The 24276-nt window shown below is 37.6% G+C and overlaps 3 protein-coding genes across 4 annotated transcripts; 2 read left to right on the top strand and 1 right to left on the bottom strand.

The window, feature by feature from the left end:
• Positions 1-184: 184 nt before the first annotated feature.
• LOC110785153 (zingipain-1) lies at positions 185-1625 on the top strand. The gene is made up of 2 exons (XM_021989596.2): positions 185-748; positions 939-1625. Exons 1-2 carry the CDS (start codon positions 307-309, stop codon positions 1523-1525), a joined length of 1029 nt encoding a protein of 342 aa, XP_021845288.1. The 5' UTR covers positions 185-306; the 3' UTR covers positions 1526-1625.
• On the bottom strand, positions 1377-3803 carry LOC110785155 (pentatricopeptide repeat-containing protein At1g06270). Of its 2 annotated transcripts, none has more exons than XM_021989597.2 (3): positions 2255-3803; positions 1654-1792; positions 1377-1526 (listed from the first exon to the last, which is right to left on the bottom strand). In XM_021989597.2, exon 1 carries the CDS (start codon positions 3308-3310, stop codon positions 2282-2284), a length of 1029 nt encoding a protein of 342 aa, XP_021845289.1. In that variant the 5' UTR covers positions 3311-3803; the 3' UTR covers positions 1377-1526; positions 1654-1792; positions 2255-2281. The 2 variants fall into 2 exon arrangements, with proteins under 2 accessions (XP_021845289.1, XP_056682339.1); XM_056826361.1 differs by having other exon boundaries at positions 1378-1526; positions 2226-3802.
• Positions 3804-20315: 16512 nt separating this feature from the next.
• Positions 20316-22058, top strand: LOC130471876 (uncharacterized). Its single transcript, XM_056842216.1, has one exon. It carries the CDS (start codon positions 20316-20318, stop codon positions 22056-22058), a length of 1743 nt encoding a protein of 580 aa, XP_056698194.1.
• The last annotated feature ends 2218 nt before the right edge of the window (positions 22059-24276 follow it).

The raw sequence follows: 24276 nt of genomic DNA, 5'->3' as shown, positions 1-24276 counted from the left end.
AAAATAAATAGTAAAAAATGAGTTAACAATATTAAGATATATCTTTGACAATGCAGTGACAATTTAAAGACGTACAGGGAAAATTGAGGGGATCACACAAAAATAGGTTGCAAGGATACTTGCCTTAATAGAATTTGTTGTAAATGCAAAAGAGATGATAGAAGAAACACATTGAAACGAAATTCTTTCCTAACAATTTAACAAAATACAAAAGCATTAATAGTAATCACAACTTACAGAAGCTGAGCATATGTTAGCTAAACAATATCTCTCTTCCCTCCAATTAGAATTTCAAAGTTGCAGAAGATGGGCTTCAAAACCAACATTTATCTTCTCCTCCTTGCCTGCATTTTGTGGATATCTTCAAATGCGGATCCTGGACAAGTTCAACCACCATCTTATGACCCGCGTGTTATGTTGAAGAGGTACAGGAATTGGATGCAGACTCATGGAAAAGAATACAAAGACCAAAATGAATGGGAGCTACGCTTTGGAATCTACCAGTCTAATCTTCAGTTCGTTGAGTATATAAATTCTCAGAACCTTACCTTCAAGCTTACTGACAACAGCTTTGCAGATATGACAAACGAGGAGTTTAATTCCTTATTCACAGGTCGTTTGACAAGCATAGCACCAGGAAAGAATCTTGGACCAGCCAATAAAACAAACCAACATCATCATATGCCAAGAGAGGTTGACTGGAGAGACATGGATGCAGTTGTTCATGTCAAGGACCAGGGCTCATGTGGTAAACTCTAACTTGTTCTTTTCTAAAAGTGCTCAAACTTGCTCTTCCTTCACATAATACCTCATCATTCTGAAACCATAATGTACTCATCGGAATTTTATATTTTTTAAACTTTAATGCTATCTCAAGTGTCTGCGCGCTAGAAACATGTACTCCTATACTATATTGATCATAACTTTGCCTTTCACAGGAAGCTGCTGGGCTTTTTCTGCAATTGCAGCAGTTGAAGGACTCCACAAAATCAAAACTGGGGAGTTGGTTTCTTTGTCAGAGCAAGAACTGGTTGACTGTGACCGTGGTGAAAATTTAGGTTGCAGAGGAGGGTTCATGGAAGCAGCCTTTGAGTACATAAAAGTAAATGGTGGTGTAGCCTCTGAAAAACACTACCCGTACAAAGGAAAAGATGGCAGGTGTAATGCTCAGAAAGAAAAACGTCATGCTGTAAAAATTGAGGGTTATAAGACAGTACCTGAAAACGATGAAGAGAGCCTGCAAGCCATAGTTGCCATGCAGCCTGTATCTGTTGCCATTGATGCTGGTGGCTATGAATTTCAGCTATATGACAGTGGTATATTTGATGGCTACTGTGGGACAAGCCTTAACCATGGTGTAACTGCTGTTGGTTATGGAGAAGAAGAAGAAGGCAATAAGTACTGGATTGTAAAGAATTCATGGGGTACTCAATGGGGAGAACAGGGCTACATCAGGATGAAACGTGATTCATCAGAAAAATCAGGTCTATGTGGAATAGCAATGCAAGCCAGTTACCCCGTTTAACCTACATCAAAATGTTTCCCAATTTTAATGCATTATGCCAGTAAATGTAAGTTAAAGTATCCATTTTCAAACAATTATAAAAGTTCGAAGCTTATTATTAGTTCATGGGAGAGGACCTTACCACTTACCAGAAAAGAGTAAATAGATGGTATAGTAGTAGCAGATTCCTACAATAAAGGCAGACTGAAACTTCAGATATCCCTTAACCACGGTCCACGACAATAGTTCTGTAAATTGCTTGCAAGAGTTGCAAGTTTGCAACCATCCCTGCCATGAGGAAGAAAAATATGTCATACTATGCATATATGACAATTAAAGTACCCTTTGTTTGACTGTAAAAAATTTGGTAACAAGTACTATTTACAATTTGTTACTTGAGAAAAAAGCATAGCATGCCAAGCTAAAAGAGTAGCAGAAGGATACCATATTGAATAATGTAGCTCAATGTATACAACCAGAACGAAATTTACTCTTTTCATAGAAGTACAAAAGAACACTTCATCTTCAGCAAAATGCTTTATGCATTAAACATCCTTTAAGCAGCAAGGTAAGTAAATGATTGATAAGAAATAACAAGTTATAATTGCAATTTTTTTTTAATGTATAAGCTGAGAATATAAGTTGACGACCCCAATAATACACTTAGCATAAAATGCATGTTGATAATAAAGAGGACTTGAAAATTAAAAAATTGACGCACAAGGGCTTCTCTCCATTGCCCCTCTTCACCTCTTTTTTCAGTTCCATTGGACAAAGCTATGAGTTCAACTCGGCAAATCTGTGCCTGACTACACAAGCGAGCTTCCACTCATCAACTCCAGCCAACCCCTCAACCACCTTCTGCCTGACCTTAATATATGGTATATACCCTTTCTCAGTCATCAGCATTGCCATCTTTCCTGCCAAAATGAACTCATTATACTCCAAGCAACCCTCAAGCAGAAGCTCAAAACTCTTGAATCCAACATGAAACCCCTTTTTTACCAGAAACTCAGTCATCTCAGCCGCTCTCCAAATCTCCTTATTTGCACGTAATGCAGCCACTAACTTCACCAACGTTCCTTCCCTTGGGGACAAGTTTACTTTCACCATTTCCTTCATCATCGCCAAAGCCTTATCCGTCTTTCGGAACTCACAGAATGCAGCTATAATAGTACAGTAACTCTCAGCATCAGGAATACATCCGACCTCAACCATCCCCCTAAGCACCTCAACAGCCTCTTCCAACTGATCAACAGCACAAAGAGACTTGATAATAAAGTTACAAGTTCCACAATCGGGGCGATACCCAATCGATTTCATGCCTAAAAGAACGCTGCCCACTGACTCACATTGCTGTTGCTGATGAACCCAAGCAATGGACAGAGACAGGTGAGTCTGAGGTACAGGGGTACAGCCAGAACGAAGCATACGTTGGAGGGTCGCAAGAGCAAGAGGAAAAGGGTGGGAGCTCTGAAGGGTGTAACATAACAGATAGTGATAAGTAGTTTTAAGGTGGAAATGGGGTCTAAGAGGTATGAATGACTGTAACATTTCATCAACTATTTTAGTTCTATCACTCAATTTGAATGTAGAAAGAAATGAAAACGGGTTTTGTTTCTTGCAGGATTCTTCAGAGGATGTCACAAGGTCTGGAATTTGTTCATAGGTTTTGTTGGAAACAGCTATTTTCATGGATTCTTCAAGTGGTTTCTGGAGAATTGTCGTATACAAGGAAGATAATCTGACAAATGGGGTGCAAATATGTTGACGAATTCTAATAATTTTAGCCGATAAGAGAGCCATTTAATGATATAAAACCTGATTAACAAGAGGATTAATAAACTAAATGGTAATGCTGGTGAATCAGACTCGAAAGTAACAGACTTTGGCATACTGGTCATTCAGGCATTTTGTCGAACACCTGGTGTGCAACCTCAATATGACTAAATGAAGAGTTCAAAGACGATAGACAATCACCCACAAACAAAAGCAAATACAGAGTAAGCTTTAAATGTTAACAAGCAAATACAGAGTAAGCTTTAAATGTTAACAAGCAAATATCGAAACTTTATTTTAAAGCAAGAACAGCAAATGACTTATTGTAAGGAGTAAGCTGGATTAGCTGCTATATGTATTTTACTAATTTTGTTCAATGTTGAGGAATAAAAAGGTTGCGGACTTGCGGTTTTGGATTTAGGTGTTACTCTGACAGGTGTCATAAAAAGAGTCAGTCAACTTAGGCAGCGCCACAGCGGCCTTTACTTGGTAGCCATTGGTAGGTCAAGTGCTAAGATAGAAAAATGTAAAAATATTGCAAACCCTTTGATTAGCACGTATGTCAAAATATAACTTTAACTGTAAATATCTCTAACTATTTTTCATTTTTAAATCTATTAATATGAAAATATACATTGAAATCCATCCATCTACTGTGAATATACAGGAGAGATAAGAGAGAGAATAGTGGTGTGTCTATTATTCCATATAGTACCGGGTATATATAGGATACAATAGTTAGGATTTTACTGAACACTAGAATATTCCGGAGATATTGACGGGGGTATAATGGCATCCATAATATATTTCATAACACTCCCCCTTGGATGTCCATTATACAAAAATAAAATTTCTCTTTTAAAATATTTATATTTCCTAATGCGCGAACGATGCTGACTCATTAAAAACCTTACCAGGAAAAACTAGTGGGAAAAAAATCATGGATAAGGGAAAAAGAGTGCAGCGCGCATCTACTCCCCCTCATGATTACATAACTTGAGATCTTTCAAACGACGCAATCCAATATGATAAACTAATTTCTTGAAAGTAGTAGTTAGAAGCGTCTTGGTAAACAAGTCTGCCAAATTTTCACTTGAACGAATCTGTAAAACCTGTACATCACCATTTTTCTGCAATTCCTGGGTGGAGAAGAATTTTGGTAACATGTGCTTTGTTCTATCACCTTTGATGTACCCTTCCTTGAGTTGTGCAATGCATGCTGCATTATCCTCATACATAACTGTTGGAGCTTATTTTCCTGTGGATATACCACAATCTTCTCGTATATGTTCAATTACAGACCTTAACCATACACATTCACGACTAACTTCATTGATTGCTAAAATTTCTGCATGGTTAGAAAAAATACTTGCAATAGTTTGCTTCATGGAACGCCAAGAAATTGCAGTACCACCACATGTGAACACATATCCTGTTACTGATCGAGCATTATGGGGATCAGACAAATATCCTGGATCTGCAAAGCCAATTAAGTCTTCTTTGGTCTAGTTAGAAAAGAAAAATCCCATCTTTCGTTCCTTGGAGGTAACGAAGTACATGTTTTATCCCATTCCAATTCCTTCGAGTTGGACATGAGCTAAACCATGCTAATAGATTTACTGTAAATGATATGTCAGGTCTCGTATGACTAGCAAGGTACAACAATGCCCCTATTGCACTTAAAAATGCATGGACTGATGGGGTCATTCTTATAGCCTTATTTTAGCAAGTACTTACTTAGGCGATTATACCACGTACGCCCTGATTGGTTCAATCCATAAAGAAATCTATTTAATTTTATGCAGTAATGTTCTCGAGAACTAGAATTAGCTGCTTCTGGCAGTTTCTATCCTTCCGGGACTTTCATATAAATGTCATTTTCCAGTGGCCCATACAAGTAGGATGTGACTACATCCATTAAACGTAAATCAAGTCCTTCTCTTATTGCCAGACTGAGGAATCTGAAAGTAGTTGCATCCACCACAAGAGAGTATGTTTCTTCATAATCGATTCCAGGTCTTTGTGAGAATCCTTATGCAACTAAACGTGCTTTATGTCGCACAATTTCCCCATCTTCATTCTTCTTTCGCACAAAGACCCATTTATGTCCCACTAGTTTTACACCTTTAGGTGTACAGACTACTGGTCCAAATACTTCTCTCTTTGCAAGAGATTTTAATTCTGCCTCAATTGCTTCCTTCCATTTTGGCCAATTATCATTTTGTGTACACTCTTCAATAGACTTTGGTTCTTGATCCTCATTTTCATCCATAACATCAACTGCTACATAGCATGCAAAAATTTCATCGACGTCGATTTTATTTCGGTTTCGTTTTATTCCAGTCATGACATAATTTGTTGAGATCTCTTCATTGTCAAGTACCCGAATTTCTTCATTCGTCATGTCTAAAGTCTCTTCTGGAGATCCTTCAAAATTATTTGCTCCTCGGTCAGGCCATTTTCAATCGCCGCTCCTTTTCTTTTCCGAGGATTCTTATCTTTGAAACTAATAGGTCTACCACGCTTCAGGCGTGCTATAGACTCACTAGCAGTTTGATATTGTACTGCTGGGACATCAATTTTAATTGGAGCATTTACATTTAGTATATGTGACTTAATCACTCTATTGGGTCAGTAAATGCGTCTAGCAATTGATTTTCTAAACTTTGTAAATGAATTATCTTTTGTACTTCTAATTCACATTGTTTATTACGAGGATCAAGATGAGACAATGATAATTTATTCCAACTGATTTCCTTCTCCATCTGTTTATTTTCTACCCCTAATGTTGGAAAGACTGACTCATTAAAATAACAGTCTGCAAATCGAGCCTTAAATAGATCCCCTGTGGATGGCTCTAGATATTTAATTATTGATAGAGATTCAAATCCAACATATATTCCTAATCTCCTTTGAGGACCCATCTTAGAACGATGTGGTGGAGTAATTGGAACATATATGTAATACCTCGTATTCTTATAATATTTATAAATACATTTTATTATAATTTTAAAGCATTTTACGATTTTTGGAATTTATTTCGCATTTAAATAATATTTAAATGTATTTTAATTAATTAGAATATTTATTATTTTAATTAATTACGAAACGAATTTAATTCTTCAGTCGGGAAATTAAATGGGTCGCAAGTAATTTTAAAGGTTCGGGTTTTAAATTAAAAGTCCAATTCGTTTTATTAAACGAGCCCAATCAAAAGAATTTAATTCAAATCCTAAGCTAGCCCAATCATTAATTCCCTAAGCCCAATTCTATTTTCCTAAGCCTAGCCCATTGAAAATAGGGAGCCTATAAATAGGACTCTCCATCATTAAATGAACCCCTAAAATTCATAAAACCCTCTTTTGCTTTCCTTCCCCCACACTCCAACTCCCTCTCCTCTCTCTTTGCTCGGCAGTCCCGCACGCCCAGCACCACACTCGGCCTCGAGTGTTGCGTGCCTTCGTGCTCGCCCATCGCTGCCCATTGCTCTCGCCCACTCCCTCCTTCGTGCACCGCACAGCTCGCCTCCCTTGCGTGCTGCTGTGCGCGTGTGCTGCTGCTATTGTTGTTGTGTGCCTTGCGGCACGCCAGCCCTGCTCTCTCGCCCCTCCTCGCGCGCATCGCCCATCGCGCCCTGCTGCCTTGTCCCGCGCGCGCCTAGCGTGCTCTGCTACCTTGTCCCGCGCGTCAGCACTGCTCGTCGCCCCTCAATCCCGCGCGCGCACACGCGGACTTGTGTGTGTGTATTGTTCGTGTTCGTTATTCAATTCTTTTTCGCCCAATCACTCTAATTCATGATTGTTCCGTGCTATAGGCCGGATTGGTATAATTCTCTTCTTCCTTACCTATTCTATTTAAATTCCGTATTTTAAATTATAATATTATTATTGTTTCGAATGATTAAAATGTTGGGAATCGGTTATAAACACCGTGCTTTGAGTATTTGCGTGTTGTGATTCATTAGGCTTGTTTTAATTATTAAAGTATGAATTTTCAGATTCGCTTATTTATTAAAGAATTGATTTTTATGATGATAAATTGGTTTTATTGGGATTTCCAAGTTAGGGTTTTAATCTAGACTTAATGAGTCAATTGATTAGCATAATTAGGTGATGATTTTAATTATGATAATCAATTATATTTTCAGATTTGAATAAAGGCTTAAAGGGTTGATTTTTATTGATTTTAAAGGCGGAAAAAGCATATTTTCGTACTAGGGATTGGTTTTGCAAATTGAGACGATTATATTATTGAAAAACGATTGAATTCTAAAGTTTAAATGAGGTTTTGGATTTTATAAAGTTGCTGGAAATTTAATGAACATGGAAATAATTTAAGTTTCATTATTTTGATGATAGAAGGTGATTTCTGAGTGAGTGCTCGTTGTTGCAAAGTGGCCCCTACGCTTAGGTATTCAAGGTACGTACAAGTCTAGGGCGACCAAACCATTTGTCAAAGACATTACATGTTTGTTGTTGATGTGAATTATATTATGTGGATTCATATTTGGTTTGGTGAACGATCATGTGGATTATTATATTGGAATTGTTGAATTATTGGTTGAACAAGCATGTTGGGATTATTATGAGTATGGATTTCATTATCAATCATGTTGTTCAATATTTATGCATGTATGGTTTGGTTTCACATGCAAGGGATGGATTATTTATTATTATGCTATTGTACGGGATGTCTAGCATACTCTTGAGCCAATTATTCGTACCACGTTGTACTATTTATTCTTACCACATGTGAAGGGTTAGCTCACGTAAGCCACCGCACATGTAGGGTTCAGTTGGGAATATTTTGTATGAAATGAATTAGGATTCGTCGTGCAAGGGCACAACCCTCATGTTAATGGGCATGATGTGGAATCTCACTTTGGTGAGAAGGAACATGGTAGTAATTTCACAAGAGTCTTGCTTGGTTGATCGCAAGTCCTAAAGCATCAAAATAAGATTTTTTTGGTTGTCGTTTATTAATTGTATGTGTGTACATTGTCGAGTCTTGAGTTCACCTTTAATAAAATATTAATAAACGTAAAGTGCAACCAGAACAAGCTTCAAAACTCTTGGAACGTATATACCTTGAGTATGAACAATGGGGGGAGTCTTGCCGGAAAGCTCGTACTCCTACTAATGATACAAGACGTTGTTTCATTTATATTATGCGCAGGAATTCCGTCGGTATGGCCCGACACTCGGTGTGGCCCGATTTTATTATTTATTATTTGGTGTATGGTTGGCTCCCATCAACTTTCCTTTATGGAACATTCTTTTGGCCCGTTCGAAGCTTATTCTAATTAAATTGTGAGTCAAGAGTCGAGTCAAGAGTCGAGTCGAGTATTCATGATTGGTTTGTTAATTCTTCAATGGCTTTTGCATGATGATTAGTACTTAGTGAGTGATGCATGTTTTAGTTTTGTTTCACTCTATTCTTGTAAGTACTCAGCTTTTGCTGACTACGTGCTTTGTGTGTTTTTGGTCATGGCTTTTGCCTTAATGACCCTATGATGATCTATCATTTGCACTTCCATTGATGGGGAGTAGAATAATATAGCAGGTTGGTAGATCAAAATCATGTGGCTTGGGATGATCGAGAGAGTTGCATGCTTTCGTACTTTGAACTATTTATTTATACTTTAATTATGTTTCAAATCGTTAAACTTTTAATACTTTGGTTTTTGGTCCGTCACGGTTCCAAATTGTAGGAGGCCTCGATATTTCATTTATTACGTTTTCAAAAGTTAGTTGACATTAATTTCCGCTGCGTAATTCTGGTAATAGCCTTAACCGTTATCACGGTGGCGGTAATGCTTTAGTAATTCCTTTATTTTAAGTTGGAAAATGATTTTATAAAAGTGGTATACTAGAGCTTAGTTTCATTCCTTCTTTGTAGTAAGCAATACTACAAAGTAGTAATCGGAGACTAATGCGGACTTTTAGGATTTTTAAATATTATTTTCCTAAAGTCAAAACGTATTATTTTGAGTACTCAATATTTTAAAGGTCAAATATCAATTATTTTGGGTAGTTTGAAATAAGTTGAAAATTTTGGATTATCATTTGATTTAAATATTTTTTTTTTCATTTTTCCGAAATCCTAATTTATTCGAAATTTTCGAAAATAATTCGAAATATTTTATTTTTTTTCGGATTTCCTTTTAAATATCCGAATTTATTTATTTAATTATTCTATTCGAATTTTTTTTTCGGATTTTCTTTTATTTTTCGAAATTAATTTATTTATTTAATTGATAATTGTTATTAATTTTCGATTTTAATTTTAATAATTTCAACTAAGTTAGGAGTTATTTCTTAATTAATTTCGAAAATTAATATTATTTTCAAGTGAGGAATGGGTAGACTAAGAAGGGCATATTAGTCTAAGAATGCATATTATGCGACAATGTGTTTATTAAGTGCCATGTATGTGTTCTAATCATGTTTTATCTTGCTTTATGTGATTAATTGCATCATATTTCATGTTGAGCATATATTTGTGCATTGAAAATTGTATGGCTCCACGAACTATTTATTGTATCCTTTTGGGGTTGGAATTTCTATGGAAACGCGTTAGTAAGACGTTTTAGTTGTGAATTTTCAGGAATTAAGGATGCTACCTTCTAAGTTCACCAGTCTAGGATACTTAGAGAAGATGGATAATGAGACTCCTCGCATGTATGTCCAGAAGATCGTGTTTGCTTGCGACTAATTTGCTTCGACCAAGGACATGCCCCACCTTAGGCACAAAGATATGATGGCTAGTATGGTTATACATTGTTTGCCCCATAAGAACCCTTACATAGACCTCAAGAACAAGTTCAGTGACATGCATTTTAATGATGGTACCCCTAATTGGTACAAATATGGGAGTAGAAACGGTAGGTGGAAGTATGATTCTGAGGTTCTTACTACTATCTTAAAGGTTGCGGAGAATAGCTATGAGGATGGGAAGTATTCTGCGGGTCTAGGTATGGGCTATGGAGGAATAGAAAGTGATGGTGAGGATGGCATGATCCATGATGAGCAAGCTAGTGATGTTGAGGAGGACGATGATGATGATGATGTAGTAGAGATTGAAAATCCTAATCCTGTAGTTCCTCAACCAACAATTGAAATATCTAGTGGATCTGAAGATGAGCTTGAAGAGAATCATGTGGTTGATAGTGAGTCACAACAGAATGATGAGGCTATGGATGAAGACTCTGATCCGGAAGAAGACTTGGACGATCCTAATGATCAAGACTTTACTCCAGAGCAATATAAGGAAAGAAATGATCGTCGTGATGACGTTAGTCTCTAGAGAAATGTAATCCTTAGTTTTATTTTTCGTTGAATAATAAAGTGGCAAAGCTACTACTTATGGTTGTTAGTTCTATCATAGTTGAAGAATAAATGTTATGTCATTAGTGGATGTAAGACCTATTCATTGAAGCATTAATAAAAGAATAGAATTTCCTTTTCGTTATCTCTTAAGTTCAATTTTCAATTCTATGTCTTGTGAGTATCGCAAAGGGATTAATTGTTATTTCTTCAATGAAATTGTATGTGCAAGGTGGACAAGTAGCAACCATCTAAATTTACATGCATCAAATAGTGGGGTGAGAAGGCCCAAAATTGGCGCCAACTCTTCCCCTAGGGCACGTGTAACTGTGTTCTTGTTGTGAGTGGGTTCATTTGTCGAACTAGTGCCTTACTAATGTCATGTCCAACCAATATTAAAGTTAGCCTTTTATTTTATTCAGGAGAAGGGATATGGCTAACCAAGAGATTTCTGAAGTGGTTACACAACTAGCTGAGGTAGTTCGAGACCTAACTCAAACTAGAGCCAACCCAGTGCATGATCCGGATGGGGAAATGTTTAAGAAAATAGCTCAAAGCAAGCCTCCACTGTATAGCGGAGAGATTGAACCAAGTGTGCTTGAAACTGGTTGAGAGAGTTTGATAAGCTCATTGTAGCTGTTAATTGCCCCGAAAACCTTAGGGTGAACAGTGTTGTGTACTACCTGAGAGGTGATGCTGATTTATGGTGGCAGCGATGTGAGAATACCCATAGATCCACACCTAACTTTGGGTGGGAAGCATTCAAAACTGCACTAAGGAACAAGTTTTACCCACCTTATCTGAAGAAGCAAAAGGCGCAGGAGTTCATTGAACTCAAAATGGAGGGTCTATCTGTAACGGAATACTATTCTAAGTTTAAAGAGCTGTCTAGGTTTGCACCTGAAGTGATGGCTACGGAAGAGCTCAGGGCTCAAAGATTTGAGAATGGTTTGACCATGGACTTGCAACTGTTGTTGTCTGGAGAGACCTTTACCTCATTAGACACCCTGTACGGAAAAGCTGCTCACCTGTATGGGTTACAACAAAGGAAGAATGGGGGTACTGAAAAGAGAAAGGATGGTGGAAGCTCGAATCAAGGGAATAACCATCAGAATCATGGGAATTTTAAGAAGCACAAGGGGAATGGGAACTTCCAGTTTAGGGCTAACAATGGTGGTAATCGCAACAACCAAGGTGGTGGAAATCAGTCTGGAAGGAATGGAGTAAGGACCTACGACTGTAGGCGCTGTAACATGAATCACCCTGGAAAGGATTGTGATGGAAACTTAGTGACTTGTAGATTCTGTCAGAAGTTAGGCCACAGGGAGTATGAATGCTATTCTAAGAATGGAAAGCCTAACCAAGGTAACCACCAAGGCAATAATCGGAATAATCAGAACCGAAATGGGGGAAATTGAGGTGGAAACCAAAGGAACTACCAAGGTGGTAACAATGGCAATAGCAACGGCAATCACCAGAACCATGGGAAGCCTGGAGGAAACCAACAGCAGAATGGGAACCGAAACCACAATGGAAACACCAATGGAGGTGGCTATAACAAAGGAGTTGCCCAGGGAAAGCTGAATATGATATCAATGCAAGAAGCGGAAACTTCCTCTGACGTCATAGCGGGTACTTTTTCTATTAATTCCGTTTTAGTTAAAGTTCTATTTGATTCTGGTGCGACTTATTCTTTTATATCAGTACATGCTTTGGGGAAACTAGGGTTGAAAGAGCCTGAAACAATTGAAGTACATATAGTCATACCTACTGGTAGTATAGTGAGATGTACCAAAATCCATAGAGATGTGCCTTTGACCATAGCCAAGACCGTGTTCTTATCTAACCTAATCGAGTTTGAGTTAGGAGAGCTAGATGTAATTCTAGGAATGGACTGGTTGGCCATGTTCAAAGCCAAAATAGATTGTGAGAAGCAGAAGGTTCACTTGAGGTCTAGCCTAGGCAAAATAGTGTCATATCGTCGTTTTGGTAAGCCTAAGAACATAGGGATTATCACGGCAATGGAACTCGTGAAGCTAGTCGGTAAAGGGAACCCAGTCTTCTTATGCAATGTGAGAAACCTAGAGCATGTGATCAAAGATCAACCTGAAGATATTGCAGTAGTTAATGAATTCCTCGATGTGTTTCCGGAAGAGATCCCGGGGATGCCTCCCAATCGACCTATTGACTTTACCATATATTTAGTGCCTGGAACCGCGCCTATTTCAAAGCACCATATCGAATGGCTCCAGCAGAAATGAATGAGTTAAAAGGCCAATTGGAGGATCTATTGGAGAAAGGTTACATTAGGCCAAGTGCATCGCCTTGGGGAGCACTAGTGTTGTTTGTGAAGAAAAAGGATGGAAGTATGAGGCTCTGTATAGACTACAGGGAGCTCAATAAGGTCACGATCAAGAATTAGTATCCTTTACCTAGATAGAAGACCTATTTGACCAACTAAAAGGAGCAGGAATCTTTTCGAAGATCGATTTGCGTTCGGGTTATCATCAATTGAGAATCGCTGATCATGACATACCAAAGACCGCATTCAGGACTAGATACGGACATTATGAGTTCACTGTTATGCCTTTTGGGTTAACCAATGCACCTTCAATATTTATGGACTTAATGAACCGTGTATTCCATGCCTATTTGGACAAGTTTGTGGTGGTTTTCATAGATGACATCCTAGTGTATTCCAAAAGTGAAAAGGATCACGCTGAACACTTAAGATCTCTGTTGAGTACCTTGAGAGATAACCAGTTGTATGCCAACTTCTCAAAGTGTGAGTTTTGGTTGGAAAGAGTTGCATTTTTTGGACATTTTGTATCTAAAGAAGGAGTGGCAGTTGACCCTGCTAAGATCAAAGCTGTTAGTGAATGGCCTACACCCAAGAGTGTGACTGACATTCGAAGTTTTCTGGGATTAGCTGGCTACTATAGACGCTTTGTGCAAGACTTCTCTAGGATAGCCAAGCCCATGACTACCTTGATGAAGAAGGAAGCAAAGTTTGAATGGAGTGACTGAAGGAAATAATGCTCTTGGTCCAAGTATGCATATAATATTAAGTCTAATAAATGCGGTTCAGTATTAATTAACAAGTTAATAATTCAGTGAGATTAAGTGAGCTGAATGCCTAGCTAGAGGCCGCTTCAGTTCAAGTGGAATTAATGATATTAATCCACAGCTTACTCTTGACTGAACCCGTAGGGTCACACAAATAGTACGTAAACGGATCAAGTATTTAATGGCATTAAATACTCCTTCTATGGATATTCGGAATCGACGGATCTTGGTTTCAGTGGGAGCTGAGATCGTCACAAGCAAGAAATGAATACTCCGGAAACGATGATATTGCCGGAAACGAAAATATGGATCGTATCGGAAATATAAATATTATCCAAGTCGTAGATGTTGCTGGAAACGGAAACATGGTACGTATCGGAAAATATTAATTGAAAATGGAAATATTACCGGAATCGGAAATATTGCCGGAAACGGAAATATTGCCGGAATCGGAAATATTATCGGAATCGGAAAATAATTCCGGAAACGGAAATATTAAATATTTGTTCGAAACGGAAATTAATTCCGGAATCGGAAATATTAAATATTGTTCGTATCGGAAATAAATTCCGGAACCGGGAATTTAATCGGAAGCGCATCGTACGAATTAGCATCGGACGAGGCTTGCTAGACGAAGGCCCCGCACGAAGCCAGGCCCGCGCCCAGCAAGCCGAGCGCCCAACATGGAGCTGCCACAGCCTCGCCAGGCCCAGCGCAAGGCCAGGCCCAGCAAGGCCTTGGCGCGCGCACGCTAAGCGTGCTGTTGGGCTGCGAGCAGCGACTGCTCGTGTGGGCCGCAAGGCCTGCGCGGGTGGTGCGATGCTCGTGGCCATACGATGCTCATGTTCGTAACGAATCCTAATCCTATCGGAATTCGTGTATTGATTAAATCCTAATCCTAATAGATTAAATTTATTATTTAGAGTTCAAGTTGGATTCTAATTAATAAATCCAAATCCTAGTAGGATTATAATTTCTTTTCCATACCTCTATAAATAGGTGCCTAGGGTCATAATTTATAGAGACAATTGAAGTATTCAAAGGTAAGATTTTCAAGAAAAATCAGCCACTCTCTTGCCCTTATTTAGCCGAAATCTATACTACCTTAAGGGCGATTCTAGTTGGTCAAGCTTAAGGCGGATCCGGACGTGCTGTGGACTATCTACGGAGGGATGACACTTGGAGTCCTAAAGACTTGTTCTTGTTCGGTTCGGGCGCAGCTAGGGAGGGCACGCAACAAAGTGTATGCATCTGAATTATGCTAAATGATTATGTGTGAATAATATGTTTCCTGGCTTTATGGTTTTTCCGCATGATTTATGTTTTTGTCATATGTATCATAACCTAACAGTGGTATCACGAGCCTCTTATTATTTTCATAATCTAAATTTAAGATGTTAAATTAAGTATTTGCGATTCTTGTTGATAAATCTTGAGTTTTTGATTGACCTACAGTATATGTTTAACAAGTTTGAATGCCTAGCCTTGTTAATTATACAACCTAATTTGTAATTATGATTAATTTGCTGAAATTCGAATAATTTAGAACTAATTTGATTTTCATAATTAATTAATAATTTAATTAGGTACCAATGATTAAAAACCACCATAAAAATTGTTAATTTATGTTAAATTTTAAATTTTTATGACCTAGATTTGAATCCACGTTAATCGGAAATTAATTGATTAATAAATTTTCGATTTTTCGCCCTAAAATTATGAAATTAATATGATTTATTAATTTGTCATTAATTTTGGAAATAAAAGTTTTAATTTTTATGCAATTCGCTCATAAAACTTGCACGCACAAAGCAATGGACGCTACGTGTTACCCTTAAGGGGTGTTGTATAGTGCGGGCATGCGACGACGAGCAAGGGAGCTCGTCGCCCATGCAGTACGAATGCAGCGAGCAAGGCGAGTAGCACGCGAGCACAAGGCAGCAGCCCTGCCTTGCGTCGAGTGCTTCGATGATGCATGGGCAGATGGGCGAAGAAGCAAGGCGAGCGAGTAAAGGCAGGCGCGCGCGCGCGGGCAGCGAGGGGTGCCTCGCAGCAATGAGCGCTGCCTCGCCCAGCCTCGCCAAGCAACTGCTGCGCTACGAAGCAGCGAGCGATGCTGGGCGCAAGCGTGGCTCGGCTTGCTGCGTTTGCGCGTGGCAGCTGCTCGTGCCTTGCTGTGCGATCACTCATGAGGGGCGATGCTGCCTCGAGGACTCGACGGGGCATGGGCGCAAGCCCATGGCCTCGTCTTGACCCGATCGATGCGCTTTGAATTTAATTTTTAATTTTCAGTTCGGAAACGATTTTAATTAATTTTAAAAATTCATAATTTAAATTGTTTTCTTGGATTTTAATTTTGAATATTATAATTATTATAAATTTTATTTATACTAATTATTTTACTAAAATTAAATCTTGAATTAATTTAAATTCGTTTAATTCAACTGAAATAAATTAAATTAATGGATTCGATTATAAATTTATATGAGCTTTAAATTTTAATTAAATTTGTATGTTTCCGGTTAAACTAGAAATACATTTTTATGTTTAAAATTAGTAAAGCATATGAATTTATTGGTTTAAGTGGGAGCATTTTTAGTCATAAACTCTTGATTAGGTCTACAAATCCTTTAAGGTTAACAACTTGATTAGAATTAATAAGGACTGAATAATTGGTAGATTATTGGTGCCCTTAATTAATTGCTGCAAATATTTATGTGATGCATAACGTGTTTTACTAACCAGCTATGTGGGCCATTCATGATAATGAATGGGTGAATGGTATATATTGTATATGTACTGTTTTGCAGGTTATGGAGTGACTAGTATGGCCCAAATAGGATAGAAAATATGGTATGTGTACCATTAATTTGAATGTAATTGGTCTAATGCACCAAATTTGTTTTTCAATTTAAATATGGTCTGCGTACCATCAAATAGTTGTAATTATTTTAATCATAGCTTATCCTATTTGAAGAAAATGGCGCCTCCCACGGTGAAATTCAAGACGAAGTTACCATTTTCGAGACGGACTTTGAAGTTGAAGCTTCAAGATGAAGTCGGGCCATACTAGATCACATTTATCTTATACATGCTTTAAGTTATTTATTGCTTTAAATATGTCTTAATTATGCATGAGATTGTGGCTTGATTATGTTGCATGATTAAGGATTTTAGTTCACTTAAAATCTAACCAACATAGTAAGAGCCTTAAGTTCCAAACTTAAAAATCACTACTACAAAAATGGGCTAAGGAACCATTGATAGGGCACCGTATAAGTCACTTATTAGGTTTCTTAGATGAAGAAACCAATTGTCTTAGAAGTACGGTTTCTTAGAAAAAAATATAAGAAACCTTGTACGTGAAATATATGGTTTCCTAGATAATATTATATTTTAAAAAAATCAAAGAAACCGTAGATCTTTTAAAATCGATCTCCTACTCATATATTTCAAATATTATCATTTTTATTTTTAATGTAATTAAGGTTGTGAATTTTTTAGCTAAAAAAAAATCAAAAAAAAAAATTAAAAAAAAAATTGCTGCAATTCCCGCCGATTCCTACCCGCGTAGTATTAGGAAACAAAATAACTTCTTCCTAAAACCACGATCTCTCAAGCTTATCAATTCACCAAGAACTCGATCAAAAAACCTGTAAAACCTAATAACTTCAATTCACCTAAGAAAAGAATTCACAGAGCTCAAAGCACCGCACCACCGCACCACCGCCGGCGAAGGTCGACACGTCTCCTTCTCGTTCGCTTCTCCGGCCATCTTCCTAATTTCTTATACTTTTGTGGTTTGATTGGAAATTCCACCGGTACCGCAACGACCGCCTCCACCACCACGTACAATCTCTGTCTCTGCCGCCAGTTCGTCAGCTCCTATAATTTTAGGTAATACCTCTTCTCACCCTTTTTCCCTATTTTAATTTTACAATTTTCTCTCCTAATATGGGTTTGAGTGATAATTTGGTTGAAATTTCATTTGAAATTAATTTTTCTATGATGATATGAACGATTTTTGTAAAAAATGAATACAGGGGTTAGGAAAAAATTCAGCTAAAAAAAACGGGTGAACACCAAATTTATAATTTTCTGATAAAGCTTCAAATTTGTAATTTTCTGATAAAGCTTCAAATTTGTAATTGGTTTTTTTTTATGTTAGCTTTGGCCTTTTTGTATCATTATGTGAATGCCTCATTACTTTGAGTCAAATCATTGTTCTTCTCTGCACTATTCACTACCTCAAATTCTGATTATGTGATGCTACATTGTATTTATTATAAGTTGTGATCGAATGCTCGGTTACATCACTCTTGTTTGTGTCTCCCTGTGGTTTTATGTATGTTTATGATGGTTGTGATCGAATGCCCGTTTACTTCTGGTTGATTTTATAAGTCAGTAAGTGAGTCAGTCTGTAAGAAGGAGCAGTAAGTCAGTTAGTAAGAAGGAGCAGTCAGTAAGTCAGTCAGTTAGTAAGAAGGAGCAGTTAGTCTGTAAATCAATCAGTCAGTTAGTAAGAAGGATGAATCAGTAGGTCGGTCAGTCAGTCAGTTAGTAAGAAGGAGCAATTAGTCTGTAAATCAGTCAGTCAGTTAGTAAGAAGGATCAACCAGTAGGTCGGTCAGTCAGTCAGTCTGCCTTTGTAGCTCAGCCTATCAATAGAATAGCTTCGCGTTAGCGAATTCCTTAACCTAACTTAACTTAGACTTGAATATACACAATACAACTCCTACGGTTTGTTCATATAACTGATATAGCCTTTAAATAGCCTTTGTATGTCTTATAACCTAATGTGCCTTATAAGCTCAATAACTTGCCTTATAACCTCCTATAACCTATTGTGCTATATTAGCTATACCCTCTAGATATGCTCTATTAATGGATTTGCTGATTCTTGAAATATGCTTCATTGGTAATTCTTTTTATGTGGTAGGCTGCGATTTAAGTGTCATACCAGCCCGATCATTCTCTGCCAGTATACACACTTAGTCTAAACACCTCTGTCAGCAGCCTTATACCGTTTGAAAGTGCTACCAGCTAGTTTACTGTCGGTCATGTTTGTTTGTTGTCGTACTACTTCTGTCGGCTACTTTGTCTGATGTCAGTGACTCCGTCATCGTGTAATGCGGTCAGCAGTGTGCAATCTTACCAGTGTCATTTGCTATCAGCAGTTAGTAAGTCAGTCAGTTAGTAAGAAGGAGCAGTTAGTCTGTAAATCAGTCAGTCAATTAGTAAGAAGGATCAGTCAGTTGGTCAGTCAGTCAGTCTGCCTTTGTAGCTTAGTCTAGTAATAAGTAATGAATTTTAGTTTGTGCAGAAGCTAGTTAAAAAGACTGTTCCCATGCTCATAACTTTTAGTGTTAAATAATTCAGGTTTTTATATGTTAGCCATACGTTAATATTAGAAATTTAACCTTGCGTTTTTTTGTTCTTTTCAATTTTAGGAGCCTTTTGTTGCTAGTTGGTTTGGTTCACTTGCTCATTTCATTAGTATCCGCGCTTCAATTAGGTGAGTATATATAATTCCTTATCCCTTATTCTCCTCCTTTTTATTTTAATCATTTAACAATTAATAACTTGATGAATTATTTTTACTAGCATAAATTTCTTGCTGCTTGCATATTCGTAAGAATGTGTGCATGTAATGTTTTTTTTTAATTTTTTTTTTATATTTTGAATACTTAGAGATGGATCGAAGTTGGATATCAAATTCAAAACCGGGTGACCCACAATATGAAGCTGGAATAAGGGATTTCGTTAATTTTGCGGTTCAGAATGCCGGAGATCGTTCTAGGTTACCATGCCCTTTTTTCAAATGCCATAATTTTTTGTATAGACGGATAGATGAAATTCTCGGTCATTTGAGCAAGAATGCTTTTGATAGAACATATACCCGTTGGGTTTGGCATGGGGAAAACTTTGAAGGAACTCGTACAAGTGATTCTGGGAACGATGTTCATGATGTTCATGAAGGTCCTGATGTTAATGACATCCCTAATGCTAATGAGGGTGATAGGTTAGGAGACATGATACGTGCAGCTCAAGATAAGTTCGCTGAAAATCCTGCCACATTTGAGGGGGTGTTAAAAGATTCCGAAACACCCTTATATCCAGGTTGCAGCAAGTATACAAGATTATCTAGTATACTTAGATTATATAATGTGAAGGCAGGTCATGGTTTAACGGATCAATGTTTTGATGAAGTACTTGAAGTTTTCAAAGACATGCTTCCTGATGATAATGTCTTGGAAAGTGGTGCATATGAGGCTAAAAAGATATTGATCCCGATGGGCTTGCCATACGAGAAAATTCATGCTTGTCCTAACAATTGCGTACTCTATCGAAATGAGCGTGAATCATTAAAGAATTGCCCAGTATGCAATGCCTCGCGATACAAGGAGAAGGAAGGAGTGTCGGCTAAGGTTTTGTGGTATTTCCCCATAGTTCCGAAATTTAAACGTCTTTTTTCAAACGCGGATGATGCACAAAAGTTGACGTGGCATTTTTATGGGCGGAACAAAGATGGCTTATTAAGACACCCAGCTGACTCCCCGCAGTGGAGGTTTATTGATGGAAAATACCCCGAGTTTCGTAAAGAAAAATAGAACCTACGCCTTGCACTTTCAACTGATGGTATGAATCCATTTGGTTCTCTTAGTAGCATGCATAGTACTTGGCCAGTGATTTTGGTTACTTACAACCTACCACCTTCGTTGTGCATGAAAAGAAAGTACATGATGCTTACATTGTTAATTTCCGGGCGAAAACAGCCGGGAAATGACATTGATGTTTACTTGGCTCCCCTCATTGATGATTTGAAGATATTATGGGAAAAAGGTGTCAAAGTTTTTGATGCGCATCAAAATGAGACCTTTAATCTGAGAGAAATGTTGTTTTGCGCCATCCAAGATTTTCCGGCATATGGTAATCTTTCTGGGTATACTGTGAAAGGGAAAACTGCTTGTCCCATATGTGAGGATCGTATGAAGGGAAAGTGGCTAAAGAATTCTAAGAAGATGGTTTACTTTGATCATCGTCCGTTTTTGCCCTGTGATCATCCATACCGCAAGCAAAAAAAGGCTTTTAATGGGAAACAAGAATTCAAAAAACGTCCAAGAGACTTGAGTGGGGAGGAGGTGTTTCAAAAGGTTAAGGACATCCAGATAACCTTTGGGAAGAAATCTAGAGCAGGTATTTCGAAGCAGGGGTACAAGAAATGTTCTGACTTCTGGCGCTTACCCTATTGGAAACACTTATTTGTCAGACATTGTTTAGATATAATGCATATTGAGAAGAATGTGTGTGATAGCTTGATTGGCACACTGTTGAATGTTCCTGGGAAGACAAAAGACGGTGAAAATGCTCGATATGACTTGAAGGATATGGGGATTAGAAGTGAACTCCACGTTGTTGAGGGAAAACCCAAGAAATACCTTCCTCCCGCAGCTTATACATTGTCACGAAAAGAGAAAAAAGTGTTATGTGAATCCTTAGCTGGAGTGAAAGTTCCAGAGGGTTTTTCTTCAAACTTTCGCAACCTTATTTCAATGGAAAATCTGAAACTTGTGGGTCTTAAGTCTCATGATTGCCACATTATGATGCAATATTTGTTACCAGTGGCTATTCGCTCAATTTTACCTAAAAATGTTCGATATGCCATTATTAGATTGTGTTTATTCTTTAACGCAATGTACGCCAAAGTCATTAATCCTAAAGACTTAGATAATTGGGAAACAGAAATTGCTATCATTATTTGCCAATTACAGATGTATTTTCCTCCATCTTTTTTTGATATCATGGTTCATTTACCTATTCACTTGGTGAGAGAGATAAGGTATTGTGGCCCAGTTCATTTGAGAGCTCAATGGTCCTTTGAAAGGCAAATGAAAACTTATAAGGGATATGTGAAGAATGCCTATAGACCCGAAGCTTGTATTGCTGAAAAGAACTTCTATGAAGATCTTGTTGGATCGTGTAGTCAATATCTAGAAAATGCAAAGATTATTGGGCTTCCAATATCAAAACATAGTGGTAGAATGGAGGGAAAGGGGATCATAGGTCATAAGAAACGTGACTTGTCTTATGAAGAATGGCACAAGGCCCACACATATGCTCTGTTTAACGAGGATGAAGTTACACCATATATTAACAAACACATTGATCACCTTAAGCAGTTCAATCGTAAGACAAGTCGGAAATCACTTCTTAGTCAACATCACAATTCATTTAGAACTTGGTTGAAAGATAAAGTGATGAGAGAGCTTAATGATCCACTATATGTTGTTTCTGATCGACTAAAGAGTTTAGCGTTAGGACCCAATTTTAGAGCCTCTTTTTATTCTGGGTATGTATATAATGATTGCACATTCTATACTTAGGAGCAAGATGAAGTTAGCACTATGCAGAATAGTGGAGTTGTTGTTGAAGCCGAAGCTATGTATTTTGCAAGTGCTAAAGATAGTTCTCTTGCCCATGGTAAAATGTGGTATTACGGTGTCATTGAAAAAATTATTGAGTTGCAATACAATGATTTTGTGATACCAGTTTTTGGTTGCAAATGGGTTGATAACAACAACGGAGTTGACTATGAAGATATAGGGTTTACTTTGGTTAATTTTGACAAGCTTGGTCATAAGGAAGATCCTTACATATTGGCTAGTCAAGCAAGACAAGTGTTCTACATGACTGATCCATCCGATCAAAAAAGGTCTGCGGTTATAAAGCCAAGGTCTCGGTTTGAAATCGATGAAATTGTTGACTACCATGAAGATGATGATATTGAAGAAGAGGAAATCCATTTCACTAATGGGGTACAAGTCCAAGATGTCATCAACGATTATGAAGATAATTCAGTAACATATATACGTGATGACCATAGTGAAGTAACATGGGTTGATGACACCAGTAATGAGGGTGCATCACGGAAGCGTCGACGGAAAGAGAAATGAGGTGCAAACATAAGAACTATTATCTGCATCTCTCTTTATTAGTTTTAATTATATAGAGTGTCAGGGCATGAAACTGCCCTTCAATTATCTGCTAGATACATCTAATTCTTCCGTTGCATGATTGTGTATTTGTGTGTTTGAGCTGCTGGTGGACATTATATTTTGTGATGATTGGTCAGCATGTATGCATGTATACCTGCAATTTTTATGGTTCAAAATAATGAGATTAGATGATGTACCTAATTAGATCACTGAACCTGGTATAGAGTTACAGACATAACAAACTCAAACTCAATTTCTAGTTTCTAGTATAGAGTCTGTCATGGTTTGTTTCTATTTGTACGCCTGGTAAGTATTGGATAAAGATCTTCTGTGTGTTTTAGTTTTAGACAGCAAAAACCACCATCAGCCAATGCCCTTCCTTCCCTACTGTCACTGTAAGGTTGATTATGGTCTTCCTGGACAGTGGCTCTACTAGTTTTCATAATATAACAACTGTCTAGAGACTTAGCTAGCCTACTACATCATCTATTACTGAAATAATCTCAGGCTCACCACTAGTTTCCCAATGCCGAATAGTCCAGCAGATGACCACCATGCACGTAAGCCCCTACAGAACAGTCAAACACTCAGCCTGAAGGACTGACAACGCACAAATCTGAAAAATAAAATTCGTCAACAAAGTATTATAGCATGAAGCTGACTGCACAGTAGGAGTGTTGATTACATGAAATAAATGATGCTTTAGAGTACACATTTATACCACATTATATATCGCCAAATTTCAATATACTATTGATTAAGTAGCTTATTAACTTATAATATTGCTATATTTTTAGGTTTATGTAGTTTTAATATTGATCTAATAATTATGTAGTTTTATTACTGCATTTCTCTTTATTAGTTTTAATTATATAGCTTATTAACTTACAACATTGAATTTTTGTAGGTTTATGGCGAGAAAGAAAAAGAAAATGCCCCCACCTCAAGGCGATCTTACTGACGAGGATGATTCTGATGCAGAACGGGTTAGACGTGAGGATGAGAGGGGTCGTACAGTAGTTAATGCGGTTGGAATAGCTATTAAAAATGGGACCAAAATCCCTTTAGAATGGGATCCAATTTCGGGTATACCATGCGGGGAATACAAGCTCAGTTTTACGACTTACATTGGTGTAGTGACTCGGGAGCGAGTATGCATAACATATGAGAGGTGGAACGATGTTCCAAAAGAAACATTAGATGGATTGTACGAGTGCATAAAAGTAAGTATATTTGTACACAATAAGTAACTTTGAATAATTTTATTATTACATTGCTTGTTACTATATGTTTTTAATAATAATGATTATTGATGCAGAAGGGATTCATTGTGTTAGAAGAGCGTAAAAAGTATATCTTGCAGCAAGCTGATGACAGATGGAGAGCATACAAGACCAGATTAAGGAAGAAATGGTTGTACCATAAATCTGGAAGGTTGAGAGCAAGGCCACCGGATTGGAAATATCCTTGGCTAACTCAAGAAATTTGGAATAAATTTGTTGCACAGAGTACTTCTGAAAAGTTCAAGGTATTGGTTTATTATCCTTTTACGATCAGTGGCAGCATTAGTCCACCAGGTTTACCTACAGCCACACCATCATTTGCT

Source organism: Spinacia oleracea, chromosome 4 (assembly GCF_020520425.1).
Source record: "Spinacia oleracea cultivar Varoflay chromosome 4, BTI_SOV_V1, whole genome shotgun sequence".
Lineage (NCBI taxonomy): Eukaryota > Viridiplantae > Streptophyta > Magnoliopsida > Caryophyllales > Amaranthaceae > Spinacia > Spinacia oleracea.
This window is presented reverse-complemented; position numbering and strand designations above follow the sequence as displayed.

Coding starts and splice junctions, on each gene's coding strand:
- LOC130471876 (XM_056842216.1), top strand. CDS start 20,316: ATGAATCCATTTGGTTCTCTTAGTAGCATGCATAGTACTTGGCCAGTG.
- LOC110785155 (XM_021989597.2), bottom strand. CDS start 3,310: ATGGCTCTCTTATCGGCTAAAATTATTAGAATTCGTCAACATATTTGC.
- LOC110785153 (XM_021989596.2), top strand. CDS start 307: ATGGGCTTCAAAACCAACATTTATCTTCTCCTCCTTGCCTGCATTTTG. Junction 749..938: donor CAAGGACCAGGGCTCATGTG/GTAAACTCTAAC, acceptor TGCCTTTCACAG/GAAGCTGCTGGGCTTTTTCT.